The sequence below is a fragment of the Mobula birostris genome, chromosome 6, assembly GCF_030028105.1.
Source record: "Mobula birostris isolate sMobBir1 chromosome 6, sMobBir1.hap1, whole genome shotgun sequence".
Taxonomy (NCBI): domain Eukaryota; kingdom Metazoa; phylum Chordata; class Chondrichthyes; order Myliobatiformes; family Myliobatidae; genus Mobula; species Mobula birostris.
In genome coordinates this window covers 181,316,628-181,334,839 of record NC_092375.1, presented here as the reverse complement: position 1 = coordinate 181,334,839, position 18,212 = coordinate 181,316,628, and the positions used below count along the sequence as shown (strand labels likewise).

General features: G+C 41.5%; 1 protein-coding gene across 1 annotated transcript in view; it reads left to right on the top strand.

The window, feature by feature from the left end:
* Positions 1–18,212, top strand: part of LOC140198658 (dipeptidyl peptidase 4-like) — a 188,561-nt gene that overhangs the window by 95,607 nt on the left and 74,742 nt on the right. The window contains exons 7-9 of the mRNA XM_072259665.1: positions 9,346–9,420; positions 13,515–13,567; positions 13,654–13,726. Coding sequence (XP_072115766.1) covers positions 9,346–9,420; positions 13,515–13,567; positions 13,654–13,726 — 201 coding nt within the window. The remainder of the gene's footprint in view (positions 1–9,345; positions 9,421–13,514; positions 13,568–13,653; positions 13,727–18,212) is intronic.

Below are 18,212 nucleotides of genomic sequence, written 5' to 3'. Positions count from 1 at the left end.
AGGGTTGACTTAGTATCTACCCTCATAAGGATAGTCAACAATGCAAACTTATATTGATCATGCCATCTACTAGAAAGTTAGATGCATGACTAGAAACAATAGTCTCAATATTCATGCTCAATAGTGACTTGGATAAGGATCAGATAAGAGGCTAGAACCTATTGACCATGGGTTAGATGCAGTGGAAAAGCATAGCATTATAGAATAGACACGAGAAAATCTGCAAATGCTGGAAATCCAAAGCAATGCACACAACACACTGGAGGAACTCAGCAAGTCAGGCAGCATCCATGGAAATGATATTCAGAGTGTCACTTGTTAATCTGTTCCTGTACAATATTTAATATTAATACACTTTAGTTTGTTATTTATGTGTGATTCATCTGTAGATTTTATCCTTGCCTTCATAAGTTATATTATATGTGTTATGTGTACTACTGCACTTTACACCCTGGTTTGGAGAAACATTGTCTCGTTTCTATAGGCATGATATGGTTATATACATTATATACATAGACATAGTTAAATGACAATAAACTTGACTTAAATAAACTGTTGATGTTTTGGGCCAAGGTTCTTCTTTAGGACTGGAAAGTAAGGGGGAAGATGCCAGAATAAAAAGGTGGATGGAAGGGAAGGAGGATACCTAGAAGGTGATAGGTGAAGCCAGGTGGGTGGGAAAGATAAAGGGCTGGAGAGGAAGGAATCTGATAGGAGAGGAGAGTGGACCATAGGAGAAAGGGAAGGAGGAGGGGACCTGGGGGAAGTGATAAACTGCTGAGAAGTTGTATGAAGCTAGAATGGGAAAAAGAATTTTTTTAACTGGAAGGAGAGTTTGATATTCTTTTTACATTGTACATCAACGATTTGGATTATGGAATAGATGGCTTTGTGGCTAAGTTTGCTGACGATACGAAGATAGGTGGAGGGGCCAGTAGTGCTGAGGAAACAGAGAGTCTGCAGAGAGACTTGGATAGATTGGAAGAATGGGCAGAGAAGTGGCAAATGAAATACAATGTTGGAAAGCGTATGGTTATGCACTTTCTGGCAGAAGAAATAAACGGGCAGACTATTATTTAAATGGGGAAAAAATTCAAAGTTCAGAGATGCAACAGGACTTGGGAGTCCTCGTACAGGGTACCCTTAAAGTTAACCTCCAGGTTGAGTCGGTGGTGAAGAAGGCGAATGCAATGTTGGCATTCATTTCTAGAGGAATAGAGTATAGGAGCAGGGATGTGATGTTGAGGCTCTATAAGGCACTGGTGAGACCCCACTTGGAATACTGTGGGCAGTTTTGATCTCCTTATTTAAGAAAGGATGTGCTGACGTTGGAGAAGGTACAGAGAAGATTCACTAGAATGATTCCGGGTATGAGAGGGTTAACAAATGAGGAACGTTTGTCCACTCTTGGACTGTGTTCCTTGGAGTTTAGAAGAATGAGGGGAGACCGCATAGAAACATTTTGAATGTTGAAAGGCATGGGCGGGGTGGATGTGGCAAAGTTGTTTCCCATGATGGGGGAGTCTAGTACGAGAGGGCATGACTTAAGGATTGAAGGGCGCCATTCAGAACAGAAATGCAAATAAATTTTTTTAGTCAGAGGGTGGTGAATCTATGGAATTTGTTGCCACGGGCGGCAGTGGAGGCCAAGTCATTGGGTGTATTTAAGGCAGAGATTGATAGGTATCTGAGTAGCCAGGGAATCAAAGGTTATGGTGAGAAGGCGGGAGAGTGGGACTAAGTGGGAGAATGGATCAGCTCATGATAAAATGGTAGAGCAGGCTGGATGGGCCGAATGGCCGACTTCTGCTCCTTTGTCTTATGGTCTTATGGTCTTATGGATATTAATGCCATTAGGTTGGAGGCTACCCAAACGGGAATACAAGGGTGGCCTCATCATGGCACAAGAGGAGGCCATGGAGTGACATGTCAGAATGGAAATGGGAATTGTAATTAAAATGTTTGGCCACTGAGAAGTTCTATTTTTAGCAGATGGAGCAGAGGTGCTCGATGAAGTGGTCCTCCAGTTTACAATGGGTCTCACCAGCGTAGAGGAAGTGGCATCTGACACAATAGACGATCCAAGCAGATTCACAGGTGAAGTGTTGCCTCACCTGGAAGGAATGAATAGAGGTGAATGGGCAGGTGTAGCACTTGCAGGGATAAATGCCAGGAGGAGATTACTGGGGAGGGACGAATAGACAAGTGAATCATGGAGGGAGTGATTCCTGCAGAACGTGGGGTGGGAGCGAGGAGAGATAGTAGTAGTAGTAGTAGTAGTAGTCATACTTTATTGATCCCGGGGGAAATTGGTTTTCGTTATAGTTGCACCATAAATAATAAATAGTAATAGAACCATAAATAGTTAAATAGTAATATGTAAATTATGCCAGTAAATTATGAAATAAATCCAGGACCAGCCTATTGGCTCAGGGTGTCTGACCCTCCAAGGAGGAGTTGTAAAGTTTGATGGCCACAGGCAGGAATGATTTCCTATGACGCTCTGTGCTGCATCTCGGTGGAATGAGTCTCTGGCTGAATGTACTCCTGTGCCCACCCAGTCCATTATGTAGTGGATGGGAGACATTGTCCAAGATGGCATGCAACTTAGACAGCATCCTCTTTTCAGATACCACCGTCAGAGAGTCCAGTTCCATCCCCACAACATCACTGGCCTTACAAATGAGTTTGTTGATTCTGTTGGTGTCTGCTACCCTCAGCCTGCTGCCCCAGCATACAACAGCAAACATGATAGCACTGGCCACCACAGACTCGTAGAACATCCTCAGCATCGTCCAGCAGATGTTAAAGGACCTCAGTCTCCTCAGGAAATAGAGACAGCTCTGACCCTTCTTGTAGACAGCCTCAGTGTTCTTTGACTAGTCCAGTTTATTGTCAATTCGTATCCCCAGGTATTTGTAATCCTCCACCATGTCCACACTGACCCCCTGGATGGAAACAGGGGTCGCCGGTGCCTTAGCTCTTCTCAGGTCTACCACCAGCTCCTTAGTCTTTTTCACATTAAGCTGCAGATAATTCTGCTCACACCATGTGACAAAGTTTCCTACCGTAGCCCTGTACTCAACCTCATCTCCCTTGCTGATGCATCCAACTATGGCAGAGTCATCAGAAAACTTCTGAAGATGACAAGACTCTGTGCAGTAGTTGAAGTCCGAGGTGTAAATGGTGAAGAGAAAGGGAGACAAGACAGTCCCCTGTGGAGCCCCAGTGCTGCTGATCACTCTGTCAGACACACAGTGTTGCAAGCACACGTACTGTGGTCTGCCAGTCAGGTAATCAAGAATCCATGATACCAGGGAATGTGTTTATTGATAGTTGTGGAGAATGATGTAGAAGCTCATAGTCATAGTCATAGTCATACTTTATTGATCCCAGGGGGAAATTTGTTCATGGAATAGTATGTAAGGACAAGAGGGACTGTTAAGCCCGCAGGAAGATGGGGTGACTGTGGATGTTCAGGAAATGGGGGAGATGCAGGTGAAGGCAGCATCAATGGTGGAGGAAGGGAAACCCCGTTCTTTGAAGAATGAGGACACCTCTGATGTCCCGGAAAGGAAAGCCACAACCCGGGAACAGATGCAGCGGAGCCAAAAGAAATAGCATTTTTAGTAAAAGGAATAGCATTTTTTACAGGAGGCAGGGTGGGAAGAGGTATAATCAAGATAACCATGGGAATTGGTAAGTTTATAAAAGCTGTTGGTCAACAGTTTGCCTCCAGAGATATCAAGAAAGTGGATAAAGGTATCAGAAATGGACCGAGTGAATTTAAGTGCAGGGTGAAAGTTGGAGGCAAAGTTGATGAAATTGATGAGCTCAGCATGGGTGCATGAAGCAGCACCAATGCAGTCGTCAATGTAGCAGAAGAAGAAAATAGGTTTAGCACAGTGGGAAGGTATTTGAGCCTGTGGAGTCTACATCAGCTTTTTACTGGGCAACTTTCCAGCTCTGCACTTTCACCATAGCCTTGCAATTTCTTCCTAGTAAATATGTATCCAATTGCGTCTTGATGCTGACAATGGAATCTGCCTCCACCATGTCTACAGACAGTGCATTCTAGATTCCAAAGATAATGCTCACTTTAAGAATTTCCAGTTTTTCTTCATGTGGCTTTTAATTCCCTGCTTCTTTATTTTATACCTGTGACCTCTAATCCTTGACCTTTCCACCAAAACAAATAATATATCACTGTCCTCTCTGTTCAGAAACTCATCATTTCACATGCGTCTGTGAAATCTCTCCTGAATATTCTCTATCCCGGAAAACAATCTTCTTGTCTGTTATTGGAACTGTAGATACTTACCCCAGAGACCATTCCAATAAGTACTTTTTTCTTACCATTTCTAATGTCTTCACATCCTTCCTAATAATGTACGATAGTGACCTGATGTCAAAATTCCAGTTGAGGCCAAGCCATGTTTTAATAATTAAACTGTAGCTTTTCTTTTGGTTTAATACCTTCATACACTGGTTTTGGCCTTTGTACTTGGACTCACCTTGTTTTTTTTAAATTGCACTCAGTTGACCTGCCACAGCATCCTCATAAAAAATATGTTTCCATATTTTAAAAATGAATACAACATCTAATAATGAGAAATGTTGCATTTTGATTTGACATATATCAAAGCATCCATTTTTATGGGAGAAATGCTCTCAAAAGAGGATTGATGGTTAATGGAAATAGAGGGTATTTATAAAGGGATTTTTTTATCCCTAGTAAGTATAATGATTGATGTGACTGTAGGATTGGTGCTAGAACCTCAACTTGTTATATTTGACACCATGGGAATGATTGCTAAATTTACTGATGATACAATGACAAGCTAGCAAGTAATTTGTAAGGAGGTCACAGAGAGTCAGAGATTGACTAAGTAATTTTGCCGAGATCTGGCAAATGTAATATAATCTGAGAAAATGTGAAATTGTCCACTTTGATAGGCAAAATAAAACAAATTATATTATCTAAATAGTCAAAGATGCAGAAATCTGAGGTTTGGAAATATCTCAAAAATGTACAAAAGCAATTATATAGGTTAGGAAAATAAACAGAATGTTGTTGTTTATTGCTAAGGGAATTGAGAACAAAACTTATGAGACCACATCTTGTAAACTCTGTACAATATTGGTCTCCTCCTTCAAGGAAGGATGTACATGCTTTAGAATTTTTCAGAGATTTAGCAGATTGATACTTGGAAGAATCTGCTGGAATTTAAATGAGTGAGAGGAAGTTTGAATGACACCTAAACGTTCTTGAAGGATCTTTAAAAGTGCATGTTAGGGAAATTAAAACTGGGGGTGGGAGTCACTGTTTGAAGTCAGGCATGAGGCAAAACTTTTCTTTTTGAAGAGAAGTGAATCTTTTGAAATTTGTTCTCCAAAGGATAGTGGTAGTAAAGTATGTGCTGGCGATATAGGAAATGCATGTAGATAGGAATGCGAAGTTGAGTTTACCGATAAGCCACAATCTCATTGGATGAGAAGCTTTAAGGGATCAAGTAACACACATAAAAGTTGCTGGTGAACGCAGCAGGCCAGGCAGCATCTATAGGAAGCGGTACAGTCGACGTTTCGGGCCGAGACCAGGATCAAGTAGTCTGTTCCTGTTCCTGATTTGTACAGTACGATGCAAAAGACTTAGGCACCCTAGATTTTTTATATAGTTTCAGATGGTATGTTGAGCCCTGACCTCAACTTCATCAAGGCTGTCTGGGATTACTTGTAGAGACAGAAGCAAGCGAGACACTCAAAGTCTGCAGAAGAACTGTGGCAAGTTCTCCAAGATGCTTGGGACAATCTACCAGCTGATTTTTCTTATAAAGCTGCACAACTGTGTACCTAAGAGAATTGATGCAATTTTAAAGGCAAAGGGTCCCTTTAAAATATTCCAAGTATTGATTTGATTTAGTTTTTTTTACTGCTTACTGCTCTTTATAGTAAATTCTTTGATACTTAGAAACTTTTCATTTCATTATATTTGAAAAAAACTTCATTTTACTGGATTTTTTGATGTGCCCAGGACTCTTGCACAGTACTGTATGTTGGTATGTCCATTTGCTAATTGCTTGAAACTACTGGAGGAAATCATGCCATAGGTCTGAGAATATTAATTTATACATTCTTAGCTCATTCACACTAATGTTCAGAATGAGCTCTGGATACGTTGATCGGAGAGCTCTAGAAGGCAGAGTTTATCTATCCATTGAGGCCCAGAAGAATATTTAGGATGACTGGAAGAAATGAAAGTAGTGCCAGATTCTTCAGTGATCAGGCCATGAAGAGATATGGGGAGAAGACAGGAGATTGGTGCTGAGAGGAAGATTGGACCACCAATGATAAAATGGTAGAGGAGACCCGATGGACTAAATAGTCTAATTCTGCTCCTATATCTGGTCTTATGGGAACTGGTCTCATGGTTTTATGGTCTTAAAAGTGTATTGACATTACATTGTAAGCAAGGGATAAACTTCTTCTTTCAATGTACCCCTGTCACTTAACAAATATCAATCTCTTTCAATCAAGTATACCCAACTTTACATTCTCATTGCAACTTGAAGAGCTTACAGTTTCTAAAAGTTATTCTGTTCAACTATGGAAGGTTGCATTATGGAAGAGCAGCTCATGGTTAAGCCCAATAGGGGATCAACTATTTTGGATTGGGTGTAAATAGAGAGCTTAAGATAAAGGAACTCTTAGGAGACAGTGATCATAATATGATAGAATTCAGCCTGCAATTTGAGAAGGAGAAGCTGAAGTCAGATGTATCAGTATTCCAGTGGAGTAAAGGGGATTACAGAGGCATGAGGGGGGAACTGGCCAAAATTGAATGGAAGGGAACACCAGCAGTGATACAGCAGAGCAACGTTGGCTGGAATTTCTGTGAGTAATTGAGAAGGTGGAGGATAGATACATCCCAAAGAAAAAGTATTCTAAAGGTAGGGTGACACAACCAAAGCCGACAAGAGATGCTGAAACCAACATAAAAGCCAAAGAGAGGACATATAGTAGAGTAAAAATAAGTGGGAAGTTAGAGGAGTGGGAAGCTTCTGAAAACCAACAGAAGGCAACTAAAAAAGTCATGAAGAAAGATAAGATGGAATACGAAGGTAAACTAGCCAATAGTATTTAAGAGGATACCAAAAGCTTCTTCAGATTAATAAAGTGTAAAAGAGAGGCAAGAGTAGAAATCAGATCACTGGAAAATGATGCTGGAGGGGTAGTAATGTGGGATATGGCAGATGAACTAAATCAGTATTTTGCATCAATCTTTTCCAGTGATCAAGTTATTTGAAATGAATGCAGCCTTCAGTTATGCTTAAATTTAAGGTCCAATTTGTAGCTAAGCCTTTGCAAATTCAACACAAGCCATTTCAGAGCAGCCTATGGCAGAGCGGACCCTATGGGCCAAAAGGCCTAATTCTGTTCCTATATCTTATGGTCTCATGATAAGGGCAGAAAACAAGAGGCTGGGACTGATAGGGAAATGGATCAGTGATGGGGCGCCGAGTTCTGCTCCTATATTTTATGGTCTTATTAGAACAGGCATGGTTTCGTTTTTGTGGAGTGGCAGAGTGTGAGTGAAGATCTGACTGAAACATACAAAGCTATGAGTACCAAGAAAGCTCTCCCCAGAATAGATTAAAAGCAGAGGTATAGACTCAATTTAAGAGATAGGAAGTTTAGAGGAGATCTGGGAAGACTTTTTTTTTACTCAGTATGTTTTGAAATCTGTCTGCGAGACCAGTAGGGGGCATGCTGATTGCTCCTGGCTGATTTGCACTATTGTCTTGTAAACATTTGATTGTTATTATGTTGTCTTTTATGGTATTGTCCTGTGTGTTATGCTTGGCACTGAAGCATAATCAATTCTGTCTTCTTTCACATACTGTCAATAAAATTATTCAGATTCTGATTTAATTAAGTGTCTGAATGCACATTTCAATAATATAGTAGGGTACAGAACAAATTCTGGAAAATGGAATAAGTAGAGATGGATACTGTGTCTTAAGCACACACATATACAGCTGAGGTGCCTGAGACTTTTGCACAGTACTGTAGCAATTTTATGTATTGCACTCTACTGCTGCCACAAAAAAAAATTCATGACATATGTGAGTAATGATGAACCTGATTCTGATATGGGTCTCTATTGTGGACTGAGAGTGGGAAGTGGACAGGGAAAGGGGAGGGAGTGGGAAGCACTGGAGAAGCATTCTGTAATGATAAGTAAACCAACTGTTTGGAATCAAATGCCCATGCCTGGTGTCTCAGGGCTGGATGTGTCTCCACCCGTGCCACCTCTTGCCCCCTAGTACTTCTCCTCTGCTATCTGTCCCACACCCCACATACGGCGCACCACAATCGCCATTCCCAACATCCTTTCCTCCCACCAGATTTACAAACTTGCTCTCCACTCCACATTGGTAAATACAGTCCTTTGCAAATGACACACACAAAATGCTGGAGGAATGTAGCAGGCCAGGCAGTAAACAGTTTTATAGTGAATTAGACATTTGCACAGCACAGTATACAAAGCATGGTGAGCCAAAGTGCCTGTTACTGTTCAGTCTGACTTAGTGCGTTTCTTCCCAATGTCCTGGCTCAGCTAACAACAAGCCTGCAAGTCATTACGAATCTCTTTATAAAGCGCAGATGTTCAGCTGTACTTTCTGCTGAAAAGACAATAAGAACATAAATGTTAGCTGATTCAGGAAGGGCCCATTTGGCAGGAAGGTAGCATGCAGTTTTGTAAAAGGACTGACACCACCAACTACTTTCTCTCTGCACTGTCTATAAGGAGTTGTACCTTCTCCCCGTGACCATGTGGGCTTTCTCCGGGTGCTCCAGCTTCTTTCCACAGACCGAGTAAGTACCATTAGGTAGGTTCCACCCTATATTCCCATCGGGAGAGGTGGGAACAGTTAGGCCGGCCAGCAGGGCTCTGGGGAAGCTGTGTGGGCCAATCCCTGTCCAGTGGATACAGTGGATCGCAGAAGCATTGATGAGCACCAGTCATTTCCTCAGCCTCAGAGGACAGTGGAGACGGGAGATCATTGATGGCCTAAGCTCCACTGCAAGCTAAGGGTCCAAGAAAGAAGGTTAATTGGTCATTGTAAATGGTCCTGAGATAAAGCTAGGGTTAAACTGGGGGTTGCTGGGCAGCACGGCGTGAAGTACTAGAGGGGCTTATTCTATCAATAAATAAATAAATGTGTCTAGCATCCACATGTGATGTTTGCTACTTAATTTGACAAATCTTTTAAGTTGACTAATGAAACAAAAAGCATTTGTCTTCTTGTTTTAATTTTATCTATTGTTTTCAATGCTTAGGAAAAGGTCGACGCTTCACATTACGTCGTATCAGCAGATGAAAAATATGTACTTCTGGCCAGTAATTACACAAAGGTAATTTTGGATTTTAAATTATTATTATTGGTTTGGTACAATCAGAAGAAATGAATACATCTGGTGGGACACCTGAAATATCATACAGTCATACTCCTAATCTCACTCCTATATGCTGATACATCACCACCTTTAATTTGGCCAACAACAGTGCTGTCATCAGCAAACTTAAATGTGGCATTATGGGGATGAATTACTGATAGAATGAATTGGACAAAGTATACAAAACTGATTAGGGAATCAAATCTTCCAGCATGAATGAGCTCAGTAAGGCTGGCACAGAAGATGGAGCTCACTTAGAGCTATGAGGAGATGTCCCGTGGCAGAATTTAAAACTGTATATACTGCTAGTAGGCTGCTCTGAGATGGCTTGTGTTAAATTTGCAAAGGCCTAGCTGCAAATTGGACCTTAAATTTAAGCATAACTGAGGGCTGCATTCAGTTCCAATAGGTTGACCAGTGATGACCAATCTTGTGCTTTATGAGTTTATCTCCAATAAACAGCTGATCAGATTTATTACCATTGACCAGTGTTTCACAACCTTTTTTAGCCCAATTACCCCATAAAACACTCTCATACTTGCCAATGCCCCTCTTGGGCACAGTGTACGTTCTGACATCCCCAAAGCGTAAAAACATTCTTCCGTATGCTAACATGAGAACAATGATTCTGCTTTAAATTTTCATTTGTCTATAAAACTGGCATACACAGTACCTGTGTGCTGTACAAGAGCTTCAATATCAATGTGATCCTTGAGTTTGATAATTCTTAGCAAGAGTTGAAACATTTGGTTCAAATTGTGACAGCCAAAGCCTTAAGTCACCATGCATAACAATGTCCAAGCGATTTCTGAGTATGTGGTCCACTGCACTGAAGTCTCTTTCAACAAGGTGGGGGGATGGAAATGCAATGAAGAGCAGTTTGGCTTTTTTCCAAAGACCAGGAAGCTTTGTATGACACTATAGCCACATACCACAAAAGCTGATAATTTTTGCTTCTTCATCAGTCTGAATTTTGATAATATCTTCTTGTAAGCTCTCTTCCTGTCCTTTCACCTTGCACCAAAATGGGTTAATTACCTAATCTGGAAATTCCATCTGGAAATTCAAATCCATGAATCGATTCTGAAAATTGTTCTTCAGTGACGGTAGGTATAAGCAGTACTCTTGCAAATCATTGTCAGTGAAAGAGAGTGCCATGTTTTCCATGCAGGATAACTGTGAGCGTGTTCTTCTCCTAATGTTTTGCTTATATATTTCCAATTTTCTTATAAGATTTGACACTGCACTTTTTGGCTGGATTAAACTGAAATTCTCACCCTGCAGTTTCAGATTTAGAATCTTCATTTTTTCATACAGATTGGCGAAGTATGCCACATCTCCAAGTAGAAGTTCAATCTTGTTTCCCAAGCTCTTGTAAACTTGAGCAAAAAATCAACCACAGTGTCAAAAAGATCAGAGAAATGTTTTAAGTAGCAGCCTTTTGACAGTCATTGCATTTCAGTGTTGAGAAGCAAGCGTTCAAATTCTTCATCACCACCTTGGCATAACTGGCAAAATATCCTGCTATTTAATGGATGAGCTTTAATTTTGTTAATAGGAGGTATGACAAGAGTCATGCTTGAAAAAAGTCATTGGCTGAGGTTCTTGGCTGTGAGAAGTTGATGATGAATTACGCAATGGACTGCAAACAGACTTGGATTTTTTTTTCATAAATGCCACTAAACCAGCATGGTGACCTGTCATATATGGTGCTCCATAAATTGCATAAGAAATCATGTTCCTAATCAGAATTCTTTTGTCCTCAATATACACTTTGAGCTTGTCATAGTTTGATTCTCCATTGATATTTGTTTTTAACTTTTTCCAAAAGAGAATGTATTCACAAACTTCTCCATTTTTGATAAATTGCATATGCCATTATCAATGTTTTATTGTCTTGTACAGTTGAATCATCCAGTTGTATCCCAAATTCTGTTTTTTGTAACTCTGTGCATAGTTCATACTCGATGCCTTCACTCATTTCGTCAATTTGATGAGCTGCAGATGTATTAGTCAGGGGAATTGATTTGAAAATATTGGTATCCACTTTGAGGACAGTGGTGAGCACTTCTGATACAGCAGGCACTATTAATCTTTCACCAATTGTATGAGGTTTTCCACACTTTACTATCATTTTGGAAATGTTATAAGTAGAAATGAGACCACTATCAAGGTCATTTTTTAGCTTTCTTGGCAAATGACTAGAGTGTGCAACACTTTTTAAAAGCTTCTTTCATCTTCTGGAACTGAGTAATACCATATGTAGTCATTTCAGGGTGTCTTTCATGGAAGTGTTCCTGTATTCTTGATGGTTTCACAGCTTCATTAGACAGTATGGTATTACAAGTGGGGCATCACTAATCTGATGGGAACAGAATTAAACCACACTCCAGATGTGTAACATTGTATAGACACACTTTCTGTAGTTTCTGTTTCTCAGCAGGATTAGATTTCAAGGCTTCACCACCTTCAGACTCATAGAGTATGCTAAGTATGCCCACAGAAACAGAGAAAATGAATCTCAGAGTTGTATATGGTGACATGTATGTACTCTGATAATAAATTTTACTTTGAATTTTGAGATTGTACTGTACGTATTTATCCATCATTAACAGAGCTAAATTAAAATTAAAAATGAACACAACTGGGCATGCCTATCAGATGTTGATGACAGCAGCAAGTTGCACCCCTCAAGAACCTTGAACACCCCCAAAGACTTCTATTTCCCTTAATGCCCCTTAGGACATGTAACTGCTCCCATTGGGAATCACTGCCACAGACCATAAGATTTAGGAGCAGAATTAGGCCATTTGGCCCATCGAGTCTGTGTCATCAATGCATCATGGTTGATCCATTTTCTCTCTCAGCCCCAATCTTCTGCCTTCTCCCCATATCCATTCATACCCTGATGCATCAAAAATCTATCAACCTCTGCCTTAAATATACCTAAAGGCTTGGCCTCCACAGCTGTCTGTAAATGAATTCCACAGATTAACCACTCTCTGGCTAAAGAAGTTTCTCCTCATCTGATTCTAAAAGGATGCCCCTCTATTTTGAGGCTGTAACTTTGGTCTTAGATTCCCCCACCATAGGAAACATTCTCTTCACATTCACTTTATCAAGGCCTTTCAAGGTTCAATGGTTTTCAATTTGGCCACCCCTTATTCTTCTGAAGTCCAATGTACAGGCTCAGAGCCTTCAAATGCTCTTCATATCACATCCTTTCAATCCCAGAATCATTTTCATGAATTTCCTTTGAACCTTCTCCAATGTCAGTGTATACTTTATTTGATAAAGAGCTCAATACTGTTCACAATACTACAAAGGAGGCCTCACCAGTGCTTTATAAAGCCTCAACACTACATCCTTGCTTTTATATTCTAGTCCTCTTGATATAAGTGCTAGCATCATGTTGGCCTTCCTCACCTTTCTCTTCTTTACCTTTCTCATGTTAGATTCTATTGTTAGAGGTGTTCTCCAATTCTCTTTGCAATATTTTCCAATCATCACTATCCAATTTACCTTGATCTGAGATTTCAGTTCATATCTAATACTTTACAAAGACAGTTCACTTCCGCCTCTGTAATGGTATCCATTTCAGTGCCAGTCTTCACCAAAGTGCACTTGAAAGCCATATCCATTATATTATTTCTAAATTCAGTGAATCTATTGCATTGGTCAGCTTTCCATTTTCTACCCTTCATAAACTTGAGTTTATCCAAAACTAGGTATGTTTGCAGTGTTTAACTCTACATCAATTATCACCCTTCTGCTCAGTAATCATTATTGTCTTCTGGTCTAGATAAGCCTCAGTCTTAATATTTTCAATTTGTCTGCTCCTTCAAGCTCTAAGCACAAAAAGTTCTCAATTTCTTTAATTTTTATCTCTGTTATCTGAATCAAAAATCCACTTCTGTTGCCTATCCTAATGTATTCTTTGACTTAATGTAAACCCTTGTCTAACTAAGCTCTGTGCCATTTTGATATATCAGACAAAGTGCCTATCTACAAATTGTTGTATATATTAATGACCTTTGTAAATTACTTCACAGCTATGGAGACATTCCTTTTTTGCTTCGTATTCTGTTTATGATGTGGAGAAAAGGTTAGTGAAACCTTTGAAAAAATTTACTTTTAGTACTTTACGTTGAAAGTATATTAATACTCTTACTATATTCTTTTCATCCTTAGGGATTTTGTGAAGAATGCAAACTTGAACATCAAAATACAGAACATATTGTGGGCTCCTGTGGGACACAAATTAGTAAGTTGTATTGATTAAAATGTATTTTTGGTTAGGTTGAGTTGTTCTCCGATGTGGCAATCCATTTACAAATATCTTGTCACCATATGAGGAGACATTGTCAGTGCACTGTTGACTTGTAGTGTGTCCTCCAAGTGCTTGGCCTTTATATGCTTATCAATCAACTAATTGGTCATCATTACAGAAATTCAATTGTGATGTAGGGAGGGGATTTTGTCACTGATTGGATGCATGGCAAACTCTGTGTATTATGATCTGGAATATTGTCCACATTGGCTTACAGATAGACCAAGCATTCAGGATACACATCAGAAATGAATAGAGTGCTGAGTCCATAAGACCATAAGACAAAGGAGCAGAAGTCGGCCATTTGGCCCATCAAGTCTGCTCTGCCATTTTATCATGAGCTGATCCATTCTCCCATTTAGTCCCACTCCCCCGCCTTCTCACCATAACCTTTGATGCCCTGACTACTCAGATACCTATCAATCTCTGCCTTAAATACACCCAATGACTTGGCCTCCACTGCTGCCCGTGGCAACAAATTCCATAGATTCACCACCCTCTGGCTAAAAAAATTTCTTCGCATCTCTGTTCTGAATGGGCGCCCTTCAATCCTTAAGTCATGCCCTCTCATACTAGACTCCCCCATCATGGGACACAACTTTGCCACATCCACTCTGTCCATGCCCTTCAACATTCGAAATGTTTCTATGAGGTCTCCCCTCATTCTTCTAAACTCCAAGGAATACAGTCCAAGAGTGGACAAACGTTCCTCATATGTTAACCCTCTCATTCCCGGAATCATTCTAGTGAATCATCTCTATACCTTCTCCAACTTCAGCACATCCTTTCTTAAATAAGGAGACCAAAACTGCCCACAGTACTCTAAGTGAGGTCTTACCAGCACCTTATAGAGCCACAACAGCACATCCCTGCTCCTATACTCTATTCCTCTAGAAATGAATGCCAACGTTGCATTCATCTTCTCCACTACTGACTCAACCTGGAGGTTAACCTTAAGGTTCTCCTGCATGAGGACTCCCAAGTCCCGTTGCATCTCAGAACTTTGAATTCTCTCCCCATTTAAATAATAGTCTGCCCATTTATTTCTTCTGCCAAAGTGTATAACCATACACTTTCCAACATTGTATTTCATTTGCCACTTCTTTGCCCATTTTCCCAATCTATCCAAGTCCCTCTGCACACTCTCTGTTTCCTCAGCACTACCGGCCCCTCCACCTATCTTTGTATCATCAGCAAACTTAGTCACAAAGCCATCTATTCCATAATCCAAATCGTTCATGTACAACGTAAAAAGAAGCGGCCCCAACACGGACCCCTGTGGAAAACCACTGGTAACCGGCAGCCAACCAGAATAGGATCCCTTTATTCCCACTCTCCGTTTCCTGCCAATCAGCCAACACCCTATCCATGTATGTAACTTTCCCGTAATTCCATGGGCTCTTATCTTGTTAAGTAGCCTCATGTGTGGCACCTTGTCAAAGGCCCTCTGAAAATCCAAATATACAACATCCACTGCATTTCCCTTGTCTAGCCTACTTGTAATTTCCTCAAAAAATTGTAATGGGTTTGTCAGGCAGGATTTTCCTTTGAGGAAGCCATGCTGAGTTCTGCCTATCTTGCCATATGCCTCCAGGTACTCTGTAACCTCATCTTTGACAATCGACTCCAACAACTTTCCAATCACCGATGTCAAGCTAACAGGTCTATAATTTCGTTTTTGCTTCCTTGCCCCCTTCTTAAATAGCAGAGTGACATTTGCAATCTTCCAGTCCTCCAGAACCATGCCAGAATCTATCGACTTTTGAAAGATCATCGCTAATGCCTCCGCAATCTCCACAGCTACTTCCTTCAGAACACGAGGGTGCATTCCATCTGGTCCAGGAGATTTATCTACCTTTAGATGTCACACTGGGGGGGTATTGGGAGCAAGGGTGGACCCAAATGCAAGACACATCTTGTGAGGTTAAGTAAATTGAGTTTATTGTTTGATATCAGAAGAGCAAAGCAGAAGCAGGAATACTGAACTGGACAAGGACTCAGGACTGCGACTAGGCTGGGACAAGGGTCTGGGCTTGGACTCGGAATAGGATCCCAGAACTAGAGGTGACATGAAGAGGCTACGGTATGGACTCCGAGCCAGGGACTGGGCAAGGACCCAGTACCTGGGTCTTGCCTCGGGCTCGGACCCCAGTACCAGGCATGGACATGACATGGGCTAGGGAGAGGAGGAACAAGGAAAAACAGAGCCTCGGTCTCGGGAGAGCAGGTAAATGGAACCATGGACACATACACAGAACACAGAGTTGGGACCCCTCCATAGGGCAACGGCAAGACGGCCTGACTTATCCCATGGAGGCGAGGACAAGACAAGACAAAACATGACCCCCCGTGGGGCAATGGCAAGACGGCCTGACTTACCCCACGGAGGCGAGGACAAGACAAGACAAAACATGACCCCCCGCGGGGCAACGGCAAGACGGCCAGACTTACCCCATGGAGGCGAGGACAAGACATGACCCCCCGTGGGGCAACGGCAAGATGGCCTGACTTACCCCACGGAGGTGAGGCGAAGACAAGACCAACACGAAAGAACACCAGACAGTACCTATCTAGTTCCGGCGATAGAACTAGACCGAAGTGCAGGCGAGAGCTGCAGACGAGGGCTAGAGGCGAGAGGGACAGAGAAGGGATTCATACAGGGGGGTAGGATAGGAATCACAGACTGCCAGGGTCAGGACTTGACTCGGAACTTGGATGCCGCCAGGGCCAGGACTTGACTTGGAGCCTCTGGGTAGTGGCGAGCTCTTGACTCAGCCCGGGAACAGTAGACAGCAGTTCTTGATTCCCTCCGGCGGGTTAACTGAGGGACCCACCTCGGTGAGGAAACTTTGCAGGCTCGCTTTGGCGAGGTAACTTGACAGGGTTGCTCAGGTGAGGAAAGGCGAATTACTGGCGCTCGCTTCAGGCGGAAAATAGGCTTGCTCCGGCCAGATGACATTGGCACGCCGTACCTTTGGTGACTTTGCAGACGCTCTCGCCCCGAACGGCCAAAAGCCGTAGACTATAAACTATCGGTTCAGTCATGAGTAAATTGCCTCCAATCACCAAAGCCGAGGGACACAGGAAAACAGGGAACCAAAGGGAAACAGAGAGTCAACGGTCCGGATCGTAACATAAACAAAGTAAATTTAAAGGGACCCCGATCTGGACCATGACATTAGACTATTCAGCTTCCTGAGTACTTTCTCTGTCGTAATTGTGACTGCGCACACTTCTCTTCCCTGCCACCCTTGAGTGTCCGGTATACTACTGATGTCTTCCTCAGTGAAGACTGATGCAAAATACTCGTTTAGTTCCTCTGCCATCTTCTTATCTCCCATTACAATTTCTCCAGCATCATTTTGCATTGATCCTATATCTACTCTCACCTGTCTTTTACTCTTTATATACTTCAAAAAGCTTTTAGTATCCTCTTTGATATTATTTGCTTGCTTCCTTTTATAGTTCCTCTTTTCCCTCTTAATGACCTTCTTAGTTTCCTTTTGTAAGCTTTTAAAAACTTCCCAATCCTCTGTCTTCCCACAATTTTTTGCCTACTTGTATGCCCTCTCCTTTTCTTTAACTTTGGCTTTGAATTCTCTTGTCAGCCACGGTTGCATCCTTTTTCCATTCAAAATTTCTTCTCTTTTGGAATATATCTGTCTTGCACCTTCCTCAATTCTCACATAAACTCCAGCCACTGCTGCTCTGCCGCCCTTCCTGCCAGTGTCCCTTCCCAGTCAACTTTGGCCAGTTCTTCTCTCATGCCACTGTAATTTCCTTTACTTCACTGAAATACCGACACATCGGATTTTGGCTTCTCTTTTTCAAATTTCACAGTGAACTCAATTATGTTATGATCACTGTCTCCTAAGGGTTCCTTCACCTCAATCTCTCTAATCACCTCCGGTTCGCAATACCCAGTCCAGTACAGCCGATCCCCTAGTAGGCTCAACAACAAGCTGTTCTAAAAAGCCATCTCGCAGACATTCTGCAAATTCTCTCTCTTGAGATGCAGTGCCGACCTGATTTTCCCAATCCACTCACATGTTAAAATCCCCCACAATTATCATAACACTGCCCTTCTGACAAGCCTTTTCTATTTCCAGTTGTAATTTGTAGTCCACATCCCTGCAGCTGTTTGGAGGCCTATAAATAACTGCCATCAGGATCCTTTTACCCCTGCGATTTCTTAGCTCAACGCATAAAGAATCTTCTCGTATGATGAAGAAACATTTGCAAAAGGATTGCCAAGATCGGAGAAACATCTATCACCCGAGCAACACATGTTCTGAGTTACTTCCAAACTGTATTTTCCCCTCATCTGATTATGTATACTTCTAATATTATTTAAAATTGATTATAAATAATTTTGCATAAATGGAATGCAAACCGATGTTTATTATGTTAACGTGTGAAA